The 21,740-nt window shown below is 40.4% G+C and overlaps 1 protein-coding gene across 1 annotated transcript in view; it reads right to left on the bottom strand.

The window, feature by feature from the left end:
• Positions 1 to 1,239: 1,239 nt before the first annotated feature.
• LOC142666720 (protein-glutamine gamma-glutamyltransferase 5-like) overlaps positions 1,240 to 21,740 on the bottom strand; it is a 34,237-nt gene continuing 13,736 nt past the window's right edge. Inside the window, exons 4-13 of the mRNA XM_075846874.1 lie at positions 21,524 to 21,642; positions 8,157 to 8,285; positions 7,896 to 8,073; positions 7,366 to 7,504; positions 6,127 to 6,230; positions 5,802 to 6,041; positions 5,413 to 5,703; positions 3,212 to 3,372; positions 2,625 to 2,761; positions 1,240 to 1,810 (exon numbers count right to left, since the gene is read on the bottom strand). Of these exons, the coding sequence (XP_075702989.1) occupies positions 1,660 to 1,810; positions 2,625 to 2,761; positions 3,212 to 3,372; positions 5,413 to 5,703; positions 5,802 to 6,041; positions 6,127 to 6,230; positions 7,366 to 7,504; positions 7,896 to 8,073; positions 8,157 to 8,285; positions 21,524 to 21,642 (1,649 nt within the window). The 3' untranslated portion in view covers positions 1,240 to 1,659. The remainder of the gene's footprint in view (positions 1,811 to 2,624; positions 2,762 to 3,211; positions 3,373 to 5,412; positions 5,704 to 5,801; positions 6,042 to 6,126; positions 6,231 to 7,365; positions 7,505 to 7,895; positions 8,074 to 8,156; positions 8,286 to 21,523; positions 21,643 to 21,740) is intronic.

Below are 21,740 nucleotides of genomic sequence, written 5' to 3'. Positions count from 1 at the left end.
ATCCCATCACATCACCACTGTTCCAATTTAGCAGTTTTGTGGGATTAACTGATTTATGAAATATCTGAGTAGAACAACAGGAAGGCAATAAGGAGGAATAGAAACAATACGCAATGATTTTGTATAACTGGGAGGCTGGGTGGTGGGCCCACAACTGCGCAAACATATTGCATGGACAGTAGGTAGGCCTGTGTGCTTTAAAATGCCAGGGCTGATTTTATGTCCCAGCCTGGCACTGTCTCCATGTGTCAACCCAAGCTATATCAATGAACTTCTGATTGCAGGATATTTCATGTTGTGTGATCCTTAAAGGGGTTCTCTGGACCATATGTAGCATTCTCTGATTACACTAACATGCGAAACCATTTTATTTTGAAAGATAAAAGGTACAGTCACTGGGAGTAGTACAAGTGTCAGACGTAAAAACAAAGATTGAAATTCATCAAGCAATTTGTACGAAAACGTGGTTTATTTAGCGACTTTTGCATTACGCTGAGTTCTGTGGCAGAATTAAGACTACAGGTTTCAGGCAGACAAACCAGAGCATTAGGCAGAAATGTGTTCAGGAACAGAGCAAGGATTAAAATGAACCAGAGATCAACTGGGTGCTAATTCCAGAGGACAATATATATATATATTGGCCGGAACGCAAAGCGTTCAGATTGACAAGGTGCTCATGGATTCTGATTGGCCGGGAGGATGTGTGAACATTACACCCATTACCATGAACATGTGGCGTAACACTCCTATGGAATATTAAAACTTGTGCAAGACAGTCTTACAACTCCCAAGCCCCCAAATACGTGTTCCACAAAAGGATAATGGCCTATTGAAAAGGAGGTGAAAAAAAAATAAAAAATTATGCCTAAATCAAAAATACAAAAAGTGTTCCACTAGTATAGAAAAATAATAATCTTTATTATCCCAAATACTGGGAAACGCCCTCTACAAATAAATACAATAGATAAAAAACACAAGATTTTTCTAAGAAGCATACTACCATATAGCGTAAGAGTTTATTACCTGAGGTTGTTATGACATGACAGATGGCACTACTCCCAAAACCGAGGAGACACCTCGACGTGCGTTTCTCTACCTTCGTCAGGTATGCTATTTATACCATTTGTAAGAGGTCATGTTGGGCTTTTTAGGGGAGGGGGTTCCCAGTATTTGGTATAATAAAAATTATTATTTTTCAATACTAGTGGAATATTTTTAGTATTTTTGGTTTAGGCACAATTTCGTTTTTTTGTTGCAGATTTAATTATGTCTTGATTGGTTACTTTAAACTTGGGATACATATTGGTATATAATGAAGGGGAGGTGGAGTCTGTAGAAATGTGAACATCCTGGAGAACGAATTTTGGGAACTGAACATGAAACGTACTGTGCATCATTAATGCAGCCTTGTTAATGGAAAAAGTTAAAAGTGCTACTTCTGCTTAAAACTTCATTTATTCCTGTTGCATGGCAAATAAAGATTGAATCCAATAATATATTCTACATTCTTTACATACAAAGTAAATATCAGGAAGAAAAATACATAAAAATATATATAAGTCTAGAATTGTACAGTGAATGTGAGGTCCAGTGTTGAGTTTGTTGTTGCCAGGCTTTCTTGGGAAGCAGACGTAGACTATGTCTTGGAACATTTCTCATTTATATCCATGGTACATCAATAATTGCACTTCCCTTAATGTATTTTATCTTGTTGCAGGAAAAGTTCACTTCCAGCTGCAGTTTTCCCCTCTTAAACGGCAGACAGAAGATTCTTACAAAGCCAACTCGACCAGGAAATATTTGATCCATTCTGAAGAGAAAGAGACAAGGAAAGAACATAAAGTAAAGATTATTGATATAATCGACATATGAAAATTTTGAAAATTCTTTACTTACGCGCCTGCCTAGCACCTGGGGGAGCCACACTAACAAATGGTGGCACCCCTCTAACAGCTGGGGGCACCTCCCCAACAGCTGGGGGCACCTCCCCAACAATGCACCTCACCAACAACTGGGGTGCACCTCACATTTTGCGAAGCACTGCTCTAGATTAAACTAGTAATCCTATGGATTGTTTTAATATGAATGAAAGCAATTTATTTATTGATGAACTAAAAAAAGGCGATAATGTGTTAAAGTAAATCTGAAGATTTGTTTCTAGCTCTTTGGATGTTGGACTAAGATATTTGAATAAAAATCCTGCATAGTATGTAGCTTTGTTTTTAAAATGACCGGCTTGTTTTATATATGAGAATAATAATGTGTTTTCAAAAATTTCCTTGGAGATCCAGTTATTGCACATTTAACCTCAACCTGTCATGAAAATGTTACCTTGAACATGTGTGGACACAATAATGTAATTTAGTGTTCCAACATTCTATCCTATTTTGGTCATCAACTAATTTTAATGGAAACCTGACAGAAAAGCACTAATGGAAACGTGAACGGGACCTCTTCCTTTTTAAGATTTATTGAGGCTCAATACCACCTGTCAATTTGGAAAATGGTGCCACACCTGCAAATGTTTGGGGACCTCCGCTGTAATTTATAGTGATTTGATCAGTCTGTTTTTCAGGATACAATTCTGAAACTATGAAACATTTTATTTAGAAGACATCACTTACTGTACTCTGAAGGGACCACCAGGGAAGAGACCTGTGCCTTCTGCAGTCATCACACAGTTACTGAGGACCTCATTGAGAGGGTTGGAGAAGGACAGGATGACACTAAGAGGTTGGTTGAGCTGTGGAGTGCCATAAACCTAAAGTGATAAGAACAAAAAAACTGAAGGATTTTTCTTTTTTTCTTTTTGGACTTAGTTTTTAGTTCTCCAAGACCATATAAGTAATACGTTTCACTATCACTAGTATTGAAAATGTGTTAACCAGCACTAAAAGATCTTGATTCCAGAGTAGTCATGTAACGGGCAAAAAGTGATTGAAAGTGATCAATAAATTAGAAACTTACTGTGAACTATGAAAGAGCTACAGTACAAACATCATACAATACGACAAAAGAGTCCTTCTAAATATTTGGCAAAACGTTGCTGTGTTGAGGTGAATAAATCCACCCTGCTTTCATCTACTCTGAAGTCCTGGTGCCGTTACTGTGTTCTATGCTTATATATATATATATATATATACACACACACTGTATATATAGATATATATTTTTCCATTTACAACACATGCTCAGTTGTGTCGATACTTACTTGTATATCTATCGCAGGAACCTCAAATATGATGTTTTTAGATGCTAATTTAAGTTTCTTGTTCTTTAGATCTGTGGCCAGTGCAGTGACTCTGATGTTATTACCAGGACGCACAAATCTCTGATAATGGAAAGGATGAAGCTGAAAACTTGTTTCCATATCTAGAATAAAAATGTAAAGTTATATAGATCAGTGTAGACACTATATGTACTTCTTACCGTATTATTACATAAATGTAATCATTATAAGGGCTCCACCATGTTGTGGTAAATATAACATATAAACCAGTAATCAAAAACATTCTTTCCCAACAATGTTTTTAGCTGAAAGTAGGTTGGTGAGCGCCCTCTGCTGTCTCAGTGTAGTTCTGCTCATGTTACAGCCTATTGACCTTTTATGGCTGAGTACACTAGAACCTTCCTTACATTGCTTTGATATAAAAAAAAAAAATACAGTCATGTTATTGAGCCCTTAGGCTGGTTTCACAGGACCATCATACGGCTGGATTTTAGAATTTGTTTTGTGGCCACAACGTCCGGATTCCAGCAGTTCTACTGATCTTGGATCACAATAGTGAACTAGAGGGGGTTTCAGACATTGTGGATGCACTGCAAACCCTAAACCGTAGTTGTACTAATGTAACCCAAACTAAATGTAATGAAAAACTCCACAAAAAAAGAACCATTTTGTACCAGGTTTTTTAAGCTAGGTTAACAAATTATGGCAAATGGAAAAACATTGTTTTTTTTCTAATCATTTATCAACAAAACTCATCTTTAAAGCTAACATTACTATCTTCAAGTTATTTCTTGTCAGACATGTATTATTTGTACGTTGAGAGGGGGTCTTACTATACATGATAAAGCATATTTCTAGATATTTATATATGCATGCAGTTATCAGTCATGTAGAGTATAAATATAGAATTGGGCGTATGTAACGGTAGGGGGCGTCTAGTGGAGCAGTGCCCCGCATGCTGATTATCGGGGGGGGGGGGGCTGCCTCGGAATTTGGAGGGGATGGCCTGGGTACTTAGATACAGGGCTAAGGCAGGTGAAGAAAACTCTGCTTACAACTCTGGGGGCGACTGTCACTTATCAGCTTCTGGATTTACAAAATTTCAGTGCAGGTCCTGCTATTAAAAACGGAGAAGGAAATGAGGTCTATTTCTAAAGTACAATTCACCTTAACTTTAAAATTGTAGTCCAAAGCAGTTCACAAGGAATCCCGAAGCTGAGAACCCCCCTAGCGATCAACTGTAATTTGTGGGGAAGTCTGTGTGCAGCACCACCACAGGGGAAAAGAAGTATTGCACAGTTCCCTTTTAAATCGGTGGGCTGTAATATATGGACATGTCAGGTCCTTCGGATATGAAAGTGGAATGGGAGAATGGGGAATCACCCTTTATTAACACAGAATGACCTAGTAGGATAGTTGAAAATTAAAATAATGATATTTTCAAAGCCAGACAACTTCTTTAAAGGGGTTTTCCCATGAGGGACAGTTATGATATATCCACAGGATATGTCATAAATGTCAGATAGATGTGAGTCCCACCTCCGGGACCCGCACTTATCTTTAGAACGGAGTCCCCTAAACCCCGTTCTGCCACTCTGTGTTGCGGCAGAAGCAGGTGAATTCCGACCATGAATTAGGAAACAGTGTAGCTTGCTGAGCTACGCTGTTTCCGTAAGTCCCATAGTAGTGAATGGCGGCTACGGAAGCAGCATAGCGTACAAGCTACGCTGTTTCTGTAACTGGCAATCAGTTCTAAGGGACTAACAGAAACAGCGTAGCTCAGCAAGCTACACTGTTTCCTAATTCATGGTTGGAATTCACCTGCTTCTGCCGCAACACAGAGTGGCAGAACGGGGTTTAGGGGGCCAGGTTCTAGAGATAGGTGGGACCCTCATCTATCTGATATATCCTTTGGATATGTCATACATGTGTCTCATAGGAAAACCCCTTTAAGCCCCAGTCCCAAAAGCTATTATTGAGGACAATTGTTGGCTGGTAACATTCAATAGCAATAGTAATATTGAGAGGGGAATAGTTGAATCAAATAATTGAGTCTGTGGGCTTTGCTACACCATAAACCCTGCTGCATTATGTATGTGACTAACTAGTAAGCCCGGGTCTAGATGTAAGCTCTGAGGTTGCACTTTTATGATTACAAGGACACACATCAGTATTTCCTGTACCTTTTCCTGCATTGACGTCGACCTCAAAATTTTCAGTCCAGAATTGTTCCAAAGCTTTTCCATTATACATCATCTCTTGTGCACTGACCATTATGGAAAACTTTTTTGGTTCAAAGCTTCTATTATGGATACGATATAGAAGAATAATTGTCTGTCCAATCAGAGGAGACTGTGCCAACTTTAGGGACATATTAAAGTCCAGCGCCACAATTGAATCTCTTCCCATGAATGGCTTCTTAGACTTCAATTTAGCTACAGCTTTTTCATACACAGCTCTCTCCTGAGTAGATCCTACAAAATAAAATGACAGGTTCGGAAAAGGAAACACCATCCACCTCGGAAACATCAGAATGCATTTTATGCTTTCATTTATTAAGTGTTATAATTACCATCTTCATACTTGTACTGGTTTGTTATATCTTCTATAGTGTTACTGCCAACACTTTTCGTACTTATGGTTTTGCCAATAGAGAGGACATCCACTTGCCCTTTCTCTACTCCACCATCTCGCAGTACCCAGTGAATTACATCACCATTCACCTCCGTAAACACAAACGCAACGTCATAATCTACATCCACATCTCCTTCTTTGACAGCTTTCACAGGGGCTGGACCACAGCAAAACGTCCCTGGAACAATACACAATAGGATAAACCATGTAACATTTCCATATATAGTGAGTTGCAGTATATAATCTTCTTGATGTATACAAACCTCCACTGATCTCTTGAGGGGTGGAATCCAGAACCTGCCAGCCATCATAACCTGGACGGAGGTCTTTCCTTGCCATCCAACATTCATCCCAGACATGAAAATTCCTGCAACAAAGTGACATTTAAGACAATAATATGTGAGAGTATGCTTAGGTACGGTATAGATATGCATACATTAAAGGAGTTTGTTGATCTTTTGTGTCCCTTGGGCCATGCAGAAAGATATTGAGAACATGAGACTGGCAGGTTGCAAGCCACAGATCGTGCCCTATGGGTGACGATAACATGGAAGGGAAGATCTAAGTTTGCTTCCATCAATACGTAGGCCCCTTTTAAATATTTACTATGTTGTAGTTTGTCCAAAATCCTATATACACATCCAAGGAGTAGAACTGTACATATATTTTGCCAAAGGGTATAATTTTGTTTTCTCTTACCCTCCTATGGCCAATGGGCATGTATTTTCAAAGGTATTCTGGTTTCATCAAATAAATATTATTTTTTGTATAATGAAAAGTTAAAGAATTTTCTGGTATACTTTATGCATCAATTTCTCGCCGTTTTTAAGATCTCTACTTGCACCTGTGTTTCCATTACATGACCTGGGCAGGTTTTTATCTCTTGAGAGTAAACAATGAAGGTTTCTATTTAATGCCTGCAAGCGGAGATCTTCATTCATTTAGAGGGTATACTGGACAATTGTATAACATTTTATTATACAGTGATTAACATTTATTTGCTTTATAAAGAGTTCTATTTTATTTAAAGAGTCCCCCACCTAGGGACACATTCATGCAGCCCAATCTAAATAACTAGGTGGTTAAGGCTCTGCACGAACAATGGCACCTACCCTGTAATTGTCAGCGGGCCATTGCAGGAGGCATGGGACTTCTTCTAATAGTGTACTAAAAATAGTTGCTACTTGTCTGATATTTAAATGTGGCGACAGCTGCAAAGCATGATGGTCCTGCATTAAAGACCACGTAAAGTTCATTAGATGGTTTTTCTTCTAATTATTCATAATGCGGAGGTTGTACATAGATGCTGACTGTACATATGTATAAGAACATACCGAATGGAGATGCCCTTTTACAAGGCTGGTATTTTCCATGAATTTTGTACGACAAATTGATGGTATCAATACTACGCAATGACTTTATTGGTTATGATTTCCACATTACATGTGCTAGCGTGTGAATTTACAGAAGGCAAGAAGCCTCGCCTTGCATTCTTCTCTCACCAGATACTGTCTCCTTGCACTGGTTCCAACTTCTTCCCAGTTTCATCATAGTACTCATCAACAGTCAGGCTAAAGTTTGTATCATGTGCGGATTCAAAGTTTGTCACTACACGGGCAGGAATTCCCAGGAATCTCATCACTATATAGATAAAAAAAAATAAAGATATTAGAGCAGGAGACTATAGGAATTGTCTATATACTGATGCAGCAGATCAAGTCATCATGTTTAATATGAACAGCTGTTAGGGGGGACCTCCAGGTAGATGGGTAAGGTGCACAACCCCTTTTTGAGAACTTTGTATATATTGCAACAAGGAAATGTGAACCACCATTGGTGGGCTAGGTAAAAGTTCTCAGTCCTAGCCCTACAGTATCTGTAGGAGACTGTATAAATAACAAAACAAGATGGGGCACCCCTAGTGTAATAAGGTGTTTATTACTTTAGGAGCACCCCATCACCGCTTTCAGACCAGCCTCACATATAGTCTTTGTAGATACATTAGCTACAATCATTTTTATTAGTATTTTACCTGTACACATTACTCCAGCTAGAACCCAACATTGTCCATATCGAACCGGCCTGCACCCACTGTTGTGCCAAAGTCTCAGAATAGTAACACTTCCATTCCATGTGCTTGGGTTGGCACCATTACTGAAGCACTCATCCCAGCAAGATTCTATCACTCCACGATCATCATTAGAATTGATCTGCATAATTCAGTGATTAATAATATAGTATTAAATGTTCATAAAAACCAAGAATCTGTCATTTACGTACTGGCCTGGCTTACCATAGCAGAGACCACTCTACTGATGTACACAGGGTCCCCTCTCTTAGAACAATCTAAAGACGGATTCTTTAGATAATTTGGGTTCATGTCCAAAATTCTCAGGCAGATTTCTCCAACTCCATCTTCAAACTAAAAATTGTAGAAAAATAATGTATTCCTGTTAATGTGTTTTACTACAAAATTATAAAAATTCAAAGTCTGTCACAACCTCTATGGGTGCAGTATATTTGATAACTCTATTATTTAAAGAGGTTTTCCCACTACAATTTTTTTTTTTCATGATCTATTGATAGGTTGGGCCCCCACTGATCCTGAGAATGGGCTGTTTTTAGTTTTATTTAGGCTTCGTCCACATCTGCGCTAGGGCTCAGTTCCGACGTTCCATCTGAGCTTTCTATCGGAACGGAGCCCTCCCTGACAGACACAAATGGAAACCATAGGTTTCCGTTTCCATCACCATTGATTTCAATGGTGACGGATCCGGTGCCAATGGTTTCCGTTTGTCTCCGTTGTACAATGGTTCAGTCGTTTTGACAGAATCAATACCATAGTCGACTATTGATTCCGTCAAAACGACAGAACCCTTACACAACTGAGACAAACGGAAAACATTGGGACCGGATCCGTCACCATTGAAATCAATGGTGATGGAAACAGAAACCTATGGTTTTCGTTTGTGTCTGTCAGGGCTCCGTTCCAATGGAAAGCTCCGATGGAACGTCGGAACGGAGTCCTAGCGCAGATGTGAATGAAGCCTAACAATGGAACAGCAGGCCTCACATCCTCGGCTTCCCCTCATAAAAATGAATGGGAGACTACAGAGTGGAAGCCCTCCGATCTATCAATAGGTCATAAAACAACTCCTTTCATTTCTAATCACACTTTACAACCATACAGTAGGGCAGGGCAAGGCTTCCTCCAAGATCAACACACATTGTTCTATAACCATTAGCTTCAAATAAAGGTCTAGTAAAAGCTAAAAAGTCACATTTTTTATAGGGATGGTTTGGTTTCCAACCACAACAATATATTTTTTTACCTCAGTCTGTATTATTTGAACTGTTCATGACACTATCAGGAACTGCACCGACTTAGTTTCAAAAGCCAACAATTCGTCTGTATAAATAAATATTCCTTCTGCTGCATTTTACATGTGGAGATCATCTTCGCTTGTACATCAAAATACATTCACATGACTGTATTTTTTGACCCTAAATAAAAGGATTTGCTTGGTTTTCTTCTTTTCTCTTCTCCTAATTTTGGGGGGAATGATACACACTTCCCATGGACCTAAGATATGGTCGCATTAATGCAGCCTTGCTGGGTGGTCCACCAGGACATCAACCCAGTGCGGCCACTAATTGAGTTATGAATAATTAATACAATAAAGGAGGAAGACAGGAATGTCGACATCACAGGCCAAGGGGTGAGTTAGGCTTCTTTCACATCTGCGTCAGGGTTCCGTTCTGACGTTCCGTGGGAGCTTCCCATCAGAACGGAACCCTGACTGAAACAAATGGAAACCATAGTCGACTACGGTATTCATTTCATCAAAACGACGGAACCATTGCACAACTGAGACAAACGGATACCATTTGCACCAGATCCGTCACTATTGAAATCAATGGTGATGCAAACGGAAACCTATGGACCTATATAGACATAAAGTTTAATAGTTTAATAATAAAAGTCCGGCTTCCTGTAGCTACTGCTTAACCCCTTCCCGACATTTCACGTATCCATACGCCAAAGTCGGGTAGGGGAAGTATGGAGCGGGCTCATGCAGTGAGCTCGCTCCATACGATGCCGGTGTCGGCTTTATGTTACAGACGACACTTCAGAGTAACTAGCGGCATCGGTCAGAAAGTGTGGGGTGACCCCCTCTAACAGCTCATCGTGCCCCCCGCAACGCAATCGCGGGGGGGGGGGCGATGGTTGCTATGGCTGCCTGGGGGCTTAATAAACACCCCCAGGTCCGCCATCTTTGTACACATATTAAGCCCTGCCTCTGGCAGGGCTTAATAGATGACTGTCAGAATCACGATATACTGCAATACATTAGTATTGCAGTATATCGTGCAAGCGATCTAACGATCGCTGGTTGAAGTCCCCTAGGGGGACTAATAAAAAAAGTAAAAATGAGTTAAATAAAATTTAAAGTTCAAAAAACCCCCCTTTTCCCATTTTCCCCCTAGAGCATATTAAAATAATAAATAAATAAACATAATTGGTATCGCCGCGTCCATAAAAGTCTGAACTATTACAATATATCATTATTTAACCCGCACGGTGAACGCCGTAAAAATAAATAAATTGTAAACGCCAGAATGTCTATTTTTTGGTCACCTAATCTCCCGCAAAAAATGAAATAAAAAGCGATCAAACCATCGAATTTACACAAAAATGTATTATTAAAAACTACAGCTTATCCCGCAAAAAATAAGCCCTTATACCACTTAATCGACGGAAAAATAAAAAACGTATGGCTCTTGGAATTTGACGACGCAAAATAAATTTTCTTTTTTACACTTAGGTTTTTATTTGTAAAAGTTGTAAAATATAGAAAAAACTATATATATTTGGTATCGCCGTAATCGTATTGACCGGCAGAATAAAGTTAACATGTTGTTTTAATTGAACAGTGAATTCCGTAAAAACGGCGGGGGAAAAACCATGGAGGAATCGCTGTTTTTTTCATTTTCTACCCCACAAATAATTTTTTTCCTGTTTCCTAGTACATTATACGGAAAAATAAATGGTGCTATGAAAAACTAAAACTCGTCCCGCAAAAATCAAGCCCTCATAGTACTATATCGATGGAAAAATAAAGACGTTATGGCTTCTGGAATGTGGGGAGGAAAAAACGAAAATGAAAATCTGAAAAAGGGCTGCGGCGGGAAGGGGTTAAAGGAGTATTCCTAGAATTAAATATATGACCTATCCAGACATTGCCCACCACAGTACCAGAGATCAGCAACTACTACAACCATGTTTTAAAAAGAAACAAGAGGGGGAGACGAAACCTCCAGCTCACCTTTGGTGTGTAGATTTTGCACTTCGATTACCGCACGGATCCTCGCGTCGGCACGCGATGTACTGAGTAGAAGACAGGGACGATGTAGATCCAGCGGAACTGTGAATAAAAAGGAACTTGTTCCAAGTTTAATGGACGATTTTCTTAAAAAGATTCAGGAGTAATCCGGACGATGTCCTGAGGTGCTTAGGAGAAATGTGCGGGATTTTGAAGGAGCCTACGCGTTTCAAACGCTTCCTGCGTTCTTAATCATGGCTGTATTTAGACTGACTGACTTATCTCGTGTATTTATCTGTATCCACATATGTGTTTAATTGCGTTCCAGGTGCTTGCAATCTCCTGGAACGCAAACCGGAAGTCTAATTTGCTATGCGTTCCACTTGTGTCAGGGCATGATTGATTTTATGAAAAAACATTGATTTTTAAGCTATTGGAGCAAAGTCTTGGATGAGTGTATGAGAGTAAGGTCTATTACTTTTTTTAATGTGAAAAGAATGAATTTACAGGAGTCGGGATATCGCTACGTTGCTTAACTTCAAGTTTGTCATGGAATGAGTGTCACTTCCGGTCTGAAGAGAGTTGTTATTGTGTTTGCGTTTCAGTGTCACCTGTGTTTCGTGGAACGCAAACCGGAAGTGGCTCTGCTGAAATTGCGTCTTCAAAGAGGATCCCGAGTTCTGCATAGATTCTTTGTAAGTATGTATTTTTTTGTTTTATTTACGAACGATGTATCAACATAATCGATGCAGTGAGGGGGTAGAAAGATATATTTACATTGTGTGTAGGTTAAAACCGGTATTAGTTGAGTTACAGTGTGATATCAGAGCAGATGATAACGTTTTGTCAAAATTACCGAGACAGGAGTTGACAACAATAAACACAGTTCTTGTTTATATATTTAGTTATTTATTTATATATTTTTTTATGTTTATGATTATTGTGTCTGTTGTTTTATTTGCTCATTTGAGTGATTAATATGTTGTCATAATGGTCAGTTAAAAATTGTTAGATTGCGCCAACTAGGAGTAGGATGTGAAAAGCAACGTGATGGGAAAAGGATGTGGGTATGGGGGGAAGTGGGCTAAAAACTTGTACCTGTACTAGGTATATAACTACATGCAAGTTATATTGAATACAAAGAGAAAAAAAATAATAAATGTTTATTATGTTCAACATATACTTTTAAAAATTGGATGGTAAATATGGAGATCTGAATGTTGGAGATGATTTCTATTTTTATTTTGTTTTCACTTTTTCTGTTGTTTAGTAGTTGGTTGCTCAATGACCTTGTTATTAATTTTGAAGGTATTACTTGTTATCTATTGAGAGCCCTCTAAATAATTCCGGGCTATGCCCTTTTCATTTGTTTCGGGTGAGCAAATATTTAATTGATAACGAGAGTTGCTGGAAGGACTAGATTCTATCAGCAACTTTCTACTATTTCGTTCCCTTACGACAATGATTGGGTAAAAAATGTGTCTGATGTAAACTGTTATATATTTGGAACTTGATGTTGGGTGTGTGTGGAATTAATATTTAATAGTGGAACATAAGTTCCTTTTTTAAATTCAGGCCATTAGGGACTCGGGTGTCTAATCTGTAGATCCAGAAGGCCTCTCTTTGGTGAATTTTGTGTTGCCAGTCACCGCCTCTCTTAGGAAAATGTACTTTTTCTATGGCGTAACATATTAGCGATTTTATTGTTCTATTGTGATGTGTTATAAAGTGTCTGGCTGCATTGGATATGTTACAGATGTTTGGATTCCTTATGTAACTTAAATGTTCCAGAATTCGCGTTTTTAATTTTCTGCTGGTACATCCTACATATTTCAGACTACATGCGGTACATTCAATTATATATACTACCGAAATAGTGTTGCAATTGATATAGTTTTGAATCTTGAAAGTTTCAGAATTGTTTGAGTTGGAGAAGGATTTGGTGGTGTGAACAGTGGTACATGTTTTACAAGGGTGTTGGCCGCATTTGAAACCGAAACAAATGAAAAGGGCATAGCCCGGAATTATTTAGAGGGCTCTCAATAGATAACAAGTAATACCTTCAAAATTAATAACAAGGTCATTGAGCAACCAACTACTAAACAACAGAAAAAGTGAAAACAAAATAAAAATAGAAATCATCTCCAACATTCAGATCTCCATATTTACCATCCAATTTTTAAAAGTATATGTTGAACATAATAAACATTTATTATTTTTTTTCTCTTTGTATTCAATATAACTTGCATGTAGTTATATACCTAGTACAGGTACAAGTTTTTAGCCCACTTCCCCCCATACCCACATCCTTTTCCCATCACGTTGCTTTTCACATCCTACTCCTAGTTGGCGCAATCTAACAATTTTTAACTGACCATTATGACAACATATTAATCACTCAAATGAGCAAATAAAACAACAGACACAATAATCATAAACATAAAAAAATATATAAATAAATAACTAAATATATAAACAAGAACTGTGTTTATTGTTGTCAACTCCTGTCTCGGTAATTTTGACAAAACGTTATCATCTGCTCTGATATCACACTGTAACTCAACTAATACCGGTTTTAACCTACACACAATTTAAATATATCTTTCTACCCCCTCACTGCATCGATTATGTTGATACATCGTTCGTAAATAAAACAAAAAAATACATACTTACAAAGAATCTATGCAGAACTCGGGATCCTCTTTGAAGACGCAATTTCAGCAGAGCCACTTCCGGTTTGCGTTCCACGAAACACAGGTGACACTGAAACGCAAACACAATAACAACTCTCTTCAGACCGGAAGTGACACTCATTCCATGACAAACTTGAAGTTAAGCAACGTAGCGATATCCCGACTCCTGTAAATTCATTCTTTTCACATTAAAAAAAGTAATAGACCTTACTCTCATACACTCATCCAAGACTTTGCTCCAATAGCTTAAAAATCAATGTTTTTTCATAAAATCAATCATGCCCTGACACAAGTGGAACGCATAGCAAATTAGACTTCCGGTTTGCGTTCCAGGAGATTGCAAGCACCTGGAACGCAATTAAACACATATGTGGATACAGATAAATACACGAGATAAGTCAGTCAGTCTAAATACAGCCATGATTAAGAACGCAGGAAGCGTTTGAAACGCGTAGGCTCCTTCAAAATCCCGCACATTTCTCCTAAGCACCTCAGGACATCGTCCGGATTACTCCTGAATCTTTTTAAGAAAATCGTCCATTAAACTTGGAACAAGTTCCTTTTTATTCACAGTTCCGCTGGATCTACATCGTCCCTGTCTTCTACATGTTTTAAAAAGTTAGAACACATCCGATGCTCTTACTTTAGCATTATTTATTTAAAAGTGGAGATCCCCTTTAAGAAAATTTTTTAGAAACATCAAAATGCTCTTGCTCACATTCGATACAGCTCCTTTAGGTAGAAGTGAGGCCATAGCTCCTCTCGATTCCAACCTCCCCCGAAAAAGAAAAAGATTTTTTCTTTGCATGTGTCATCACAGACGGAGGTTAGCCTAAATAGCATTATTTACTACACTTGTTACTATGATCTGTCAAATATTTCCTGCCAAATGCATTTGTTCGTTTTAATAACTGGCCTGCGGGGCGATGAATAAGAACCAATATGTTAATCTAATCCCTGTAGTTAGTGAGAGGTGCAGCATGATAAAGTGACAGCTCAACACTTCAAACAGCGGCTCAAAAACGTGTTCTCTAAAATCTTATTAAATATTCTTTTTATAGCTTTTAGGTTGCAATCCATGTCAAGACTGTGATATATACGGAGTTACTCAGCAGCAGGTGATTTGCTCAAACCTATAGCTAAAGTAGAAAGAGTTCTTCCCTCTAAAATACAGTACATTTAGTCATCTGTATATAAAATTCCTTGAGTTGTTCCGTCATGTTAAGTCTTTAAAAAAAAAATCGATTCAGAAGTTTTCGTTTCTCAGCTACCAGAGGCTGTTGTGGGGGCACTGTGCCTAACATTGCTCTGGCGGTCCTGTGGCTGTCAAGGTGATGGGTTGCTGTGGTTGTCACTATTATGGGTGTCCTATGGCTCCCAATGTTATAGGGGTCAAGTGGCAGTCACTGTGTTGTGGGGGCTGTGACTTCCAATGTTAAGGGAGTCCTGTTGCTGGCACCCATGGCTGTCGATGTTTTGAGGTCCATGTGACTGTCAATAGTATATGGTCCTGTGGCTGTCAATGTATTGGGGTTCCATGACTCTCGCTGCTATGGGGTCTCATGGTTTTCAAAGTAATTGGAATCCTGTGGCTGCCACTATTATGAAGGTCCTGTATAGGTTATAGGGGAGGTTCGTTGAATGTTATTATCAGGCTCCTGTGGCTGTCAGTGTTATAAAAGGCCCATGGCTTTCAATGTTATGGGGATCCTATGGCTGTCAATGTTATGGGGACCCTATGGCTCTCAATGTTATGAGGATCCTGACCTTTTCTTCACATTATCATATTGTATTCACATTCCTTGGTACTGTACCTTGTCACTCCAGAGAATTTCCCAGAAATATGATTGCAATTTGGACAGACTGTAATTTTTTTTACACTGTAAACACTAGTCGTAGGCACTGCAGGCTGACAAGTACAGATCAGATACATACCTCAAATAATGAAAACTGGTCAATCTTACTTCATTGATATTGACTCGAAGATACCGGAAGGTTTATTCCAGAGTGTAATACTGTACTATAGCACACTTGTCTGGCCTTGTGGTTGCATTATGTTTCATGTTAGTGTCCAATAAAATTTGACTAAAATAGTGATGTGCACAGGTAAACCACCAATACATGAACCATGAGCAGGTGTTGCTTCTTGCCAACAGAGGGTAATAAATAGCGAAACTCGTAACCAAAGCCTTGTATGTTAAGAGAAGGCAGATTATATAATTTACTAGCTGTGCCCGCGACTTCGTACGCGCAGACCACTGAAAAACGATGCCGTTTTTTATAAGTATACTCCTAGCCTTGGACCATACTCAGAACAAAGTGAAAAAAAAAACCAAAGACAATAAACAAACTTCAATTAAAAATAGTTTTCTTTCAGTAGTCAGGTTCACTACGACAACGCTTCCCTGTAAACAATGTTAGCAGTAGAACCACCAGGGATTTGCGCATAAAGATTGGTGGAGTTGCTAACACGGGAGAAAGCCACATAGAGCTGACCGTGCGCAAAGCAACTGACACTGAGGTTCACGCCCACAACGCACAGCATTTGGCCCTACGCTGCTATGATGGTCATAGCGTAACATAAGGTGACCAGAAACTGTACATGTTTAAAACTGAAGGGAAAATTATTTGGAATGAGGGGGATTCGAGGTATAAAAACGTTATCACCTGCGCTGCATCCTGTTAAAATCTCAGCTTCTATCACGTTTTATCGGGTGCCGTTACATAGTTTTGGTGGGCTTAAATTTCTAAGGAGAATTATGAGGACGCCGACTTTTAAATTTATGTGATGGAAGACCGGGTGTGCTTAGGGAATTTAAAAATTCCACTGGATAGTTTGTAGCGTCTTCTTGTTCAATGACTCTGTCGATAGAGATATATTCTGCACTCCCCATGAACACACGTCAATATTTCAGCATTTATTGCTGCTGCCTGGTCATTGTCACTCTTTCGCATAGTCAAGAGTTTTCATGATTTGTTATTTGCGTTGGGTCACCATACACAGAAGAAATGAGGTCTTGCAGTAATGGAACAGTACAACATAAATTATCAGGCAAAATAACTTTCCCTTCTTCTTGCGGATACGTGCCGTCACCAATTTTTAGTAATAAATCTGAAAACTCTTGTGCATTTGGGTTGCCTCCTGTTCGCACCCGCATATTTATTGTTAAATGCATCGGTATAACGTTGCGCCACAGACTTGAGCACTTTAGGCAGGCTCTAATTTCATCTGTTCTCGTTCCTCGTGGTATGACTGGCAAAGTCTGCCTAAAATCGCCACAGAAAAGCATTGTCATACCACCCATGGGCTGGTCATTTTGTCTGATATCTCGCAAGGTTCTATCTACCGCTTCACGGTTTGCCATAGTGCACTTGTCCCATATTACTACACAGCGCGTAGAACCCTTGCTTGATCGCTGTTTCTAGAAACATTACACACTGGGCTCTCCGTAAGATTCAAGCCAATCGGGATCTTGAACATTGTATGGGCGGTTTTGCCTCCGGGCAACAATGTGGCTGCTATGCCCGATCCTGCATGCAAGGAGAGTTTCTATTTAAAGTGCCACATGGCCCATGAACCATGTGTGTCTTTACAAGCTCGTGCAATATCGGATCCTCATTCCAGTCAGGAAATTCAGCACTTACGACCCTGTTATAACGTCCACGGTCGCTGACCGCAGACTCCTATCATCCTGCAGACCATCATCCCGGGAGCGTTCCCAATAATTTCTCCGGGAGGGAGGATTTCCTAGGCTGGATTCCAGCAATCCTTACTATCCTCCTCAGGCGTCTTACCAGAGGATTCCATGCAGAAGAACCAAGTGAAATTGTCTACCCAGAAGAGACAACGCAGACGCACTTCTGGACATTGTCTGTATTGCGGCCTCGGAGGCCATATTGTGCATTTGTGTCCCCAGAGGCCAGAGAGACCCCAGTGCCTAGGATTGGTTGGAGAGACAACCCTAGGTGGAATGGTACCAAATAAAGCATTCTGTTCCAAGTTGACTATTCCATAGTATTCGGCGAGAAGACGCATTGTGTTTCTGCCTATCTTCATCCAAAAGAAGCTAGTGGATCATCTACAGTTGCCCAGACTTTCCCTGGAGACATCTTTGGCTTTTGCTTCGGTGAATGGACTGCTTCTGCCCGATCCGATAGTGTCTGAGACCAAGCCGCTGAAGCGCCAAGTTGGAGTGCTTCATTCGGAACTAATTTCATTTCTTGTTTTGCCCAAAGCCAACAATTCTGTTCTGCTGGGCCTACCTTGGCTTCGACTGCATGCCCCACTCCTGGACTGGAGTTCCCGAGAGGTTTTCCAATGGGGCTCCAAGTGCCTCGGTCGCTGTCTGTTGCGGATCCATCCTGTCTAGCCTCCTCTGCCTCAGTCATTGGCGGGACTGCCCCCCAATTTGGCTCAGTTTGCAGATGTCTTCAGCAAGAGGGAGGCTAAGAAGCTGCCTCCACATCAAACTTATGACTGCCCCATTGAACTCGTTCCAAATGCCAAATTAGAATCGCTAATATGCCAAGCTGGAGAAGTGGGTCTTTGAAAATAATTCTCTGCCCTTCCTGGGCTACATCATCTCGGATCAACGTCTCAAGATGGATCCTGAGAAAGTAAAATCTGTCCTGGAATGGTCACGTCCTCAAGGCCTGAGTTCCATAAAGCGTTTCCTGGGATCCCAATGCCTAGCAATGGCTAGCATATTGGCACCAAGTGGAAACCGAGACAGAAATGTATATTGCCATGGCCACACAGCAAAAACCACTCACACTGGCATCTGCACCTATATTCACACTCAGTCTGAGAAATATAGTTTGGGGTTTAATTTTTGAGACCAGCAGTATATGGGTGAGATGGGTGACCTCTTTATATTTTGAACACAAATGGCAACAGCCAGCTCCACGAACGGTACATTCAAAACTGCACCAAAAACTATACTATTGCCAGAAGACGGCCACAGTCCTTGGTCCATTGCAACACTTATTAAATGTTGAGATAATTTATACTTTAATACTATACAATGCCCTTACCCAGCTTGAGTGTATCATGACTAGGCTGGTTTGTAAAGGGTCCATAATAACGATTGCCTGGGTACCCAAAATATATTTTTATTGGATATCTCGCTAAAATCAGGGGTACAATCACCCCTGTGAAAAAACAATTGTGCTCAAAAAATATAACAAGAAAAAGACGTAATTCATCAACTGATTCAATTGTGAATCTAATTGGCCGAACACACTCAGGGCTTATTTAGACGAACGTCCGTGCAACGATTTTCATGCGCCTCGCAAGGACCTATGTTAGTCTATGGGGCCGTGCAGACTGTCCGTGAGTTTCACGCAGCGTGTGTCCGCTGCGTAAAACTCACGACATGTCCTATATTTGTGCGTTGTTCGCGCATCACGCAGCCATTGAAGTCAATGGGTGCGTGAAAATCACGCGCACCACACGGAAGCACTTCCGTGGGACGAGCGTGATTCGCGCAACAGCAGTAAAAAGTATGAATGTAAACAGAAAAGCACCACGTGCTTTTCTGTTTACAAACATACAAACAGAGTGTCATAATGATGGCGGCTGCGCGAAAAGCACTCAGCCACGCATCATATGCTGCTGACACACGGAGCTGTTAAGTACCTTTTGCGCGTGCAAACCGCTGCGTTTTTTGCGTGCACAAAAGGCACACGCTCGTGTAAATCCGGCCTTATGCTGAGACATGGGGTTAATGTGTTTTACAATGTTGCCATAGCGGATTATTTCCATAAACCTGTAAGGCAAACAGGGCATTGTCTGAGTGTCCTAGAACAATTGCTGTATGATCTCATTAAGCTGGCACCTACACTCATTTCCCCTCCATTCTGACCCTATGCGTTTCTTTGCAAAGATATCATCAGGGTTCTGCTCAAAATTCAATTATGCTGACTGCACATGTCAGCGATAGTTCAAAACATTCAGCGGCATGCTAAGGCCCTGTTCACACTGAGGTTTTTTTACGTGGTTTTTGCAGGGGAAACCGTGGCAAAAAACAGCTGAAATTGCCTCCCGCTGGAAAAAGCGACATGCCCTATCTTGAGGCGTTTTCCGCCTCACAAACCCCATTGAAATCAATGAAAGACGCAAAATATAACATTGCGCATGGCCGCACCGTTTTTGGTGCGTTTAATGGCAAAAAACACTCATGTTTTTTTCCCTTGCCTGTTCCATAACACCTCAGCAGTGCCACAGGCTGATCGCCTCCATGCCACGACACATTGGTGCAGTAATTCATGCAAAAGGAGCCCCGACCAAGTATTGGGTGCATATAGTGTACATACTTTTCAGTAGGCCAACATTTTGGTATTAAATTGTTGTTTTTTTTAAATTGGGCTTATATAATATTCTAATTTTCTGAGACACTAAATTTTGGGTTTTCATTAACTGTTAGCCATAATATTCAACAGTAAACAAAAAATGCTGGAAATAGATCCCTCTGTGTGTAATGAATCTATATAATATAGGAGTTTCACTTTTTGAATTGAATTACTGAAATAAATGAACTTTTTGATGGTATTCTAATTCATTGAGAAGGACCTGTATATGTAGGTAGCTTTAGGGCATGACCACACGTGGCGGATTTCCTCCGCAACTGTCCGCATCAATGCCGCACCTAATCCGGGTTGCGGATTACGGCTGCGGATCTGCACAAAATGTGCAGAAAATTGATGCGGACTAGCTGCTGCGGACTGCGGGAAAAGTGCTTCCCTTCTCCCTATCAGTGCAGGATAGAGAGAAGGGACAGCACTTTCCCTAGTGAAAGTGAACGAATTTCATACTTACCGGCCGTTGTCTTGGTGACGCGTCCCTCTTTCGGCATCCAGCCCGACCTCCCTGGATGACGCGCCAGTCCATGTGACCGCTGCAGCCTGTGCTTGGCCTGTGAATGGCTGCAGCCGTCACTTAGACTCAAACGTCATCCTGGGAGGCCGGACTGGAGACAGAAGCAGGGAGTTCTCGGTAAGTACGAACTTCATTTTTTTTTACAGATACATGTATATTGGGATCGGTAGTCACTGTCCCGGGTGCAGAAACAGTTACTGCCGATCGCTTAACTCTTTCAGCACCCTGGACAGTGACTATTTACTGACGTCTCCTAGCAACGCTCCCGTCATTACGGGAGCCCCATTGACTTCCTCAGTCTGGCTGTAGACCTAGAAATACATAGGTCCAGCCAGAATGAAGAAATGTCATGGCAAAAAAGCAAGACGCATCCGCAGCACACATGACATGTGCATGACAGCTGCGGACTTCATTGCGGAACTTTGAATCTCCATTGAAGTCAATGGAGAAATTCCGCCATGAGTCCGCCACTGCTCCGCAACAGACAGAGCATGCTGCGGACACCAAATTCCGCTCCGCAGCCTATGCTCCGCAGCGGAATTTTACGCCTCGTCTAAACGAACACTGCTAAATTAAAGTGTAAGTCAATGGACAAACGGCTCCGCTGCGGATTAACGCTGCGGAGTGTCCGCAGCGGAATTTAAGTGAAATTCCGCCACGTGTGAACCCAGCCTTACAGTCAGCTGCATCTGTCAGCTTACTATATAATAAAGTATTTCCAAAAATTCCAAATATTACTCCACATGTAATGATGACAACACAATACCTGGCCAAAGTTCCACGGCGTGGTGACAACAAAGTCTTTGCTTCCCTGATACATTAATCCATATTCATTCATCACATATTCCTGCCTTAAATCTTCATCTTCCAGAAAGACATCATCATCTTGACACAAAAAACAAACAAACCAGGAATTAATAAGTTTGCTAATTTTAACAAATATCTTGTAAGCGTTCATCTCCGCAACCTGTGAAAGATTATGA

The sequence above is a fragment of the Rhinoderma darwinii genome, chromosome 13, assembly GCF_050947455.1.
Source record: "Rhinoderma darwinii isolate aRhiDar2 chromosome 13, aRhiDar2.hap1, whole genome shotgun sequence".
Taxonomy (NCBI): Eukaryota; Metazoa; Chordata; class Amphibia; order Anura; family Rhinodermatidae; genus Rhinoderma; species Rhinoderma darwinii.
The sequence above is the reverse complement of the archived record's forward strand: the minus strand, read 5'-3'. Positions and strand labels throughout refer to the sequence as shown.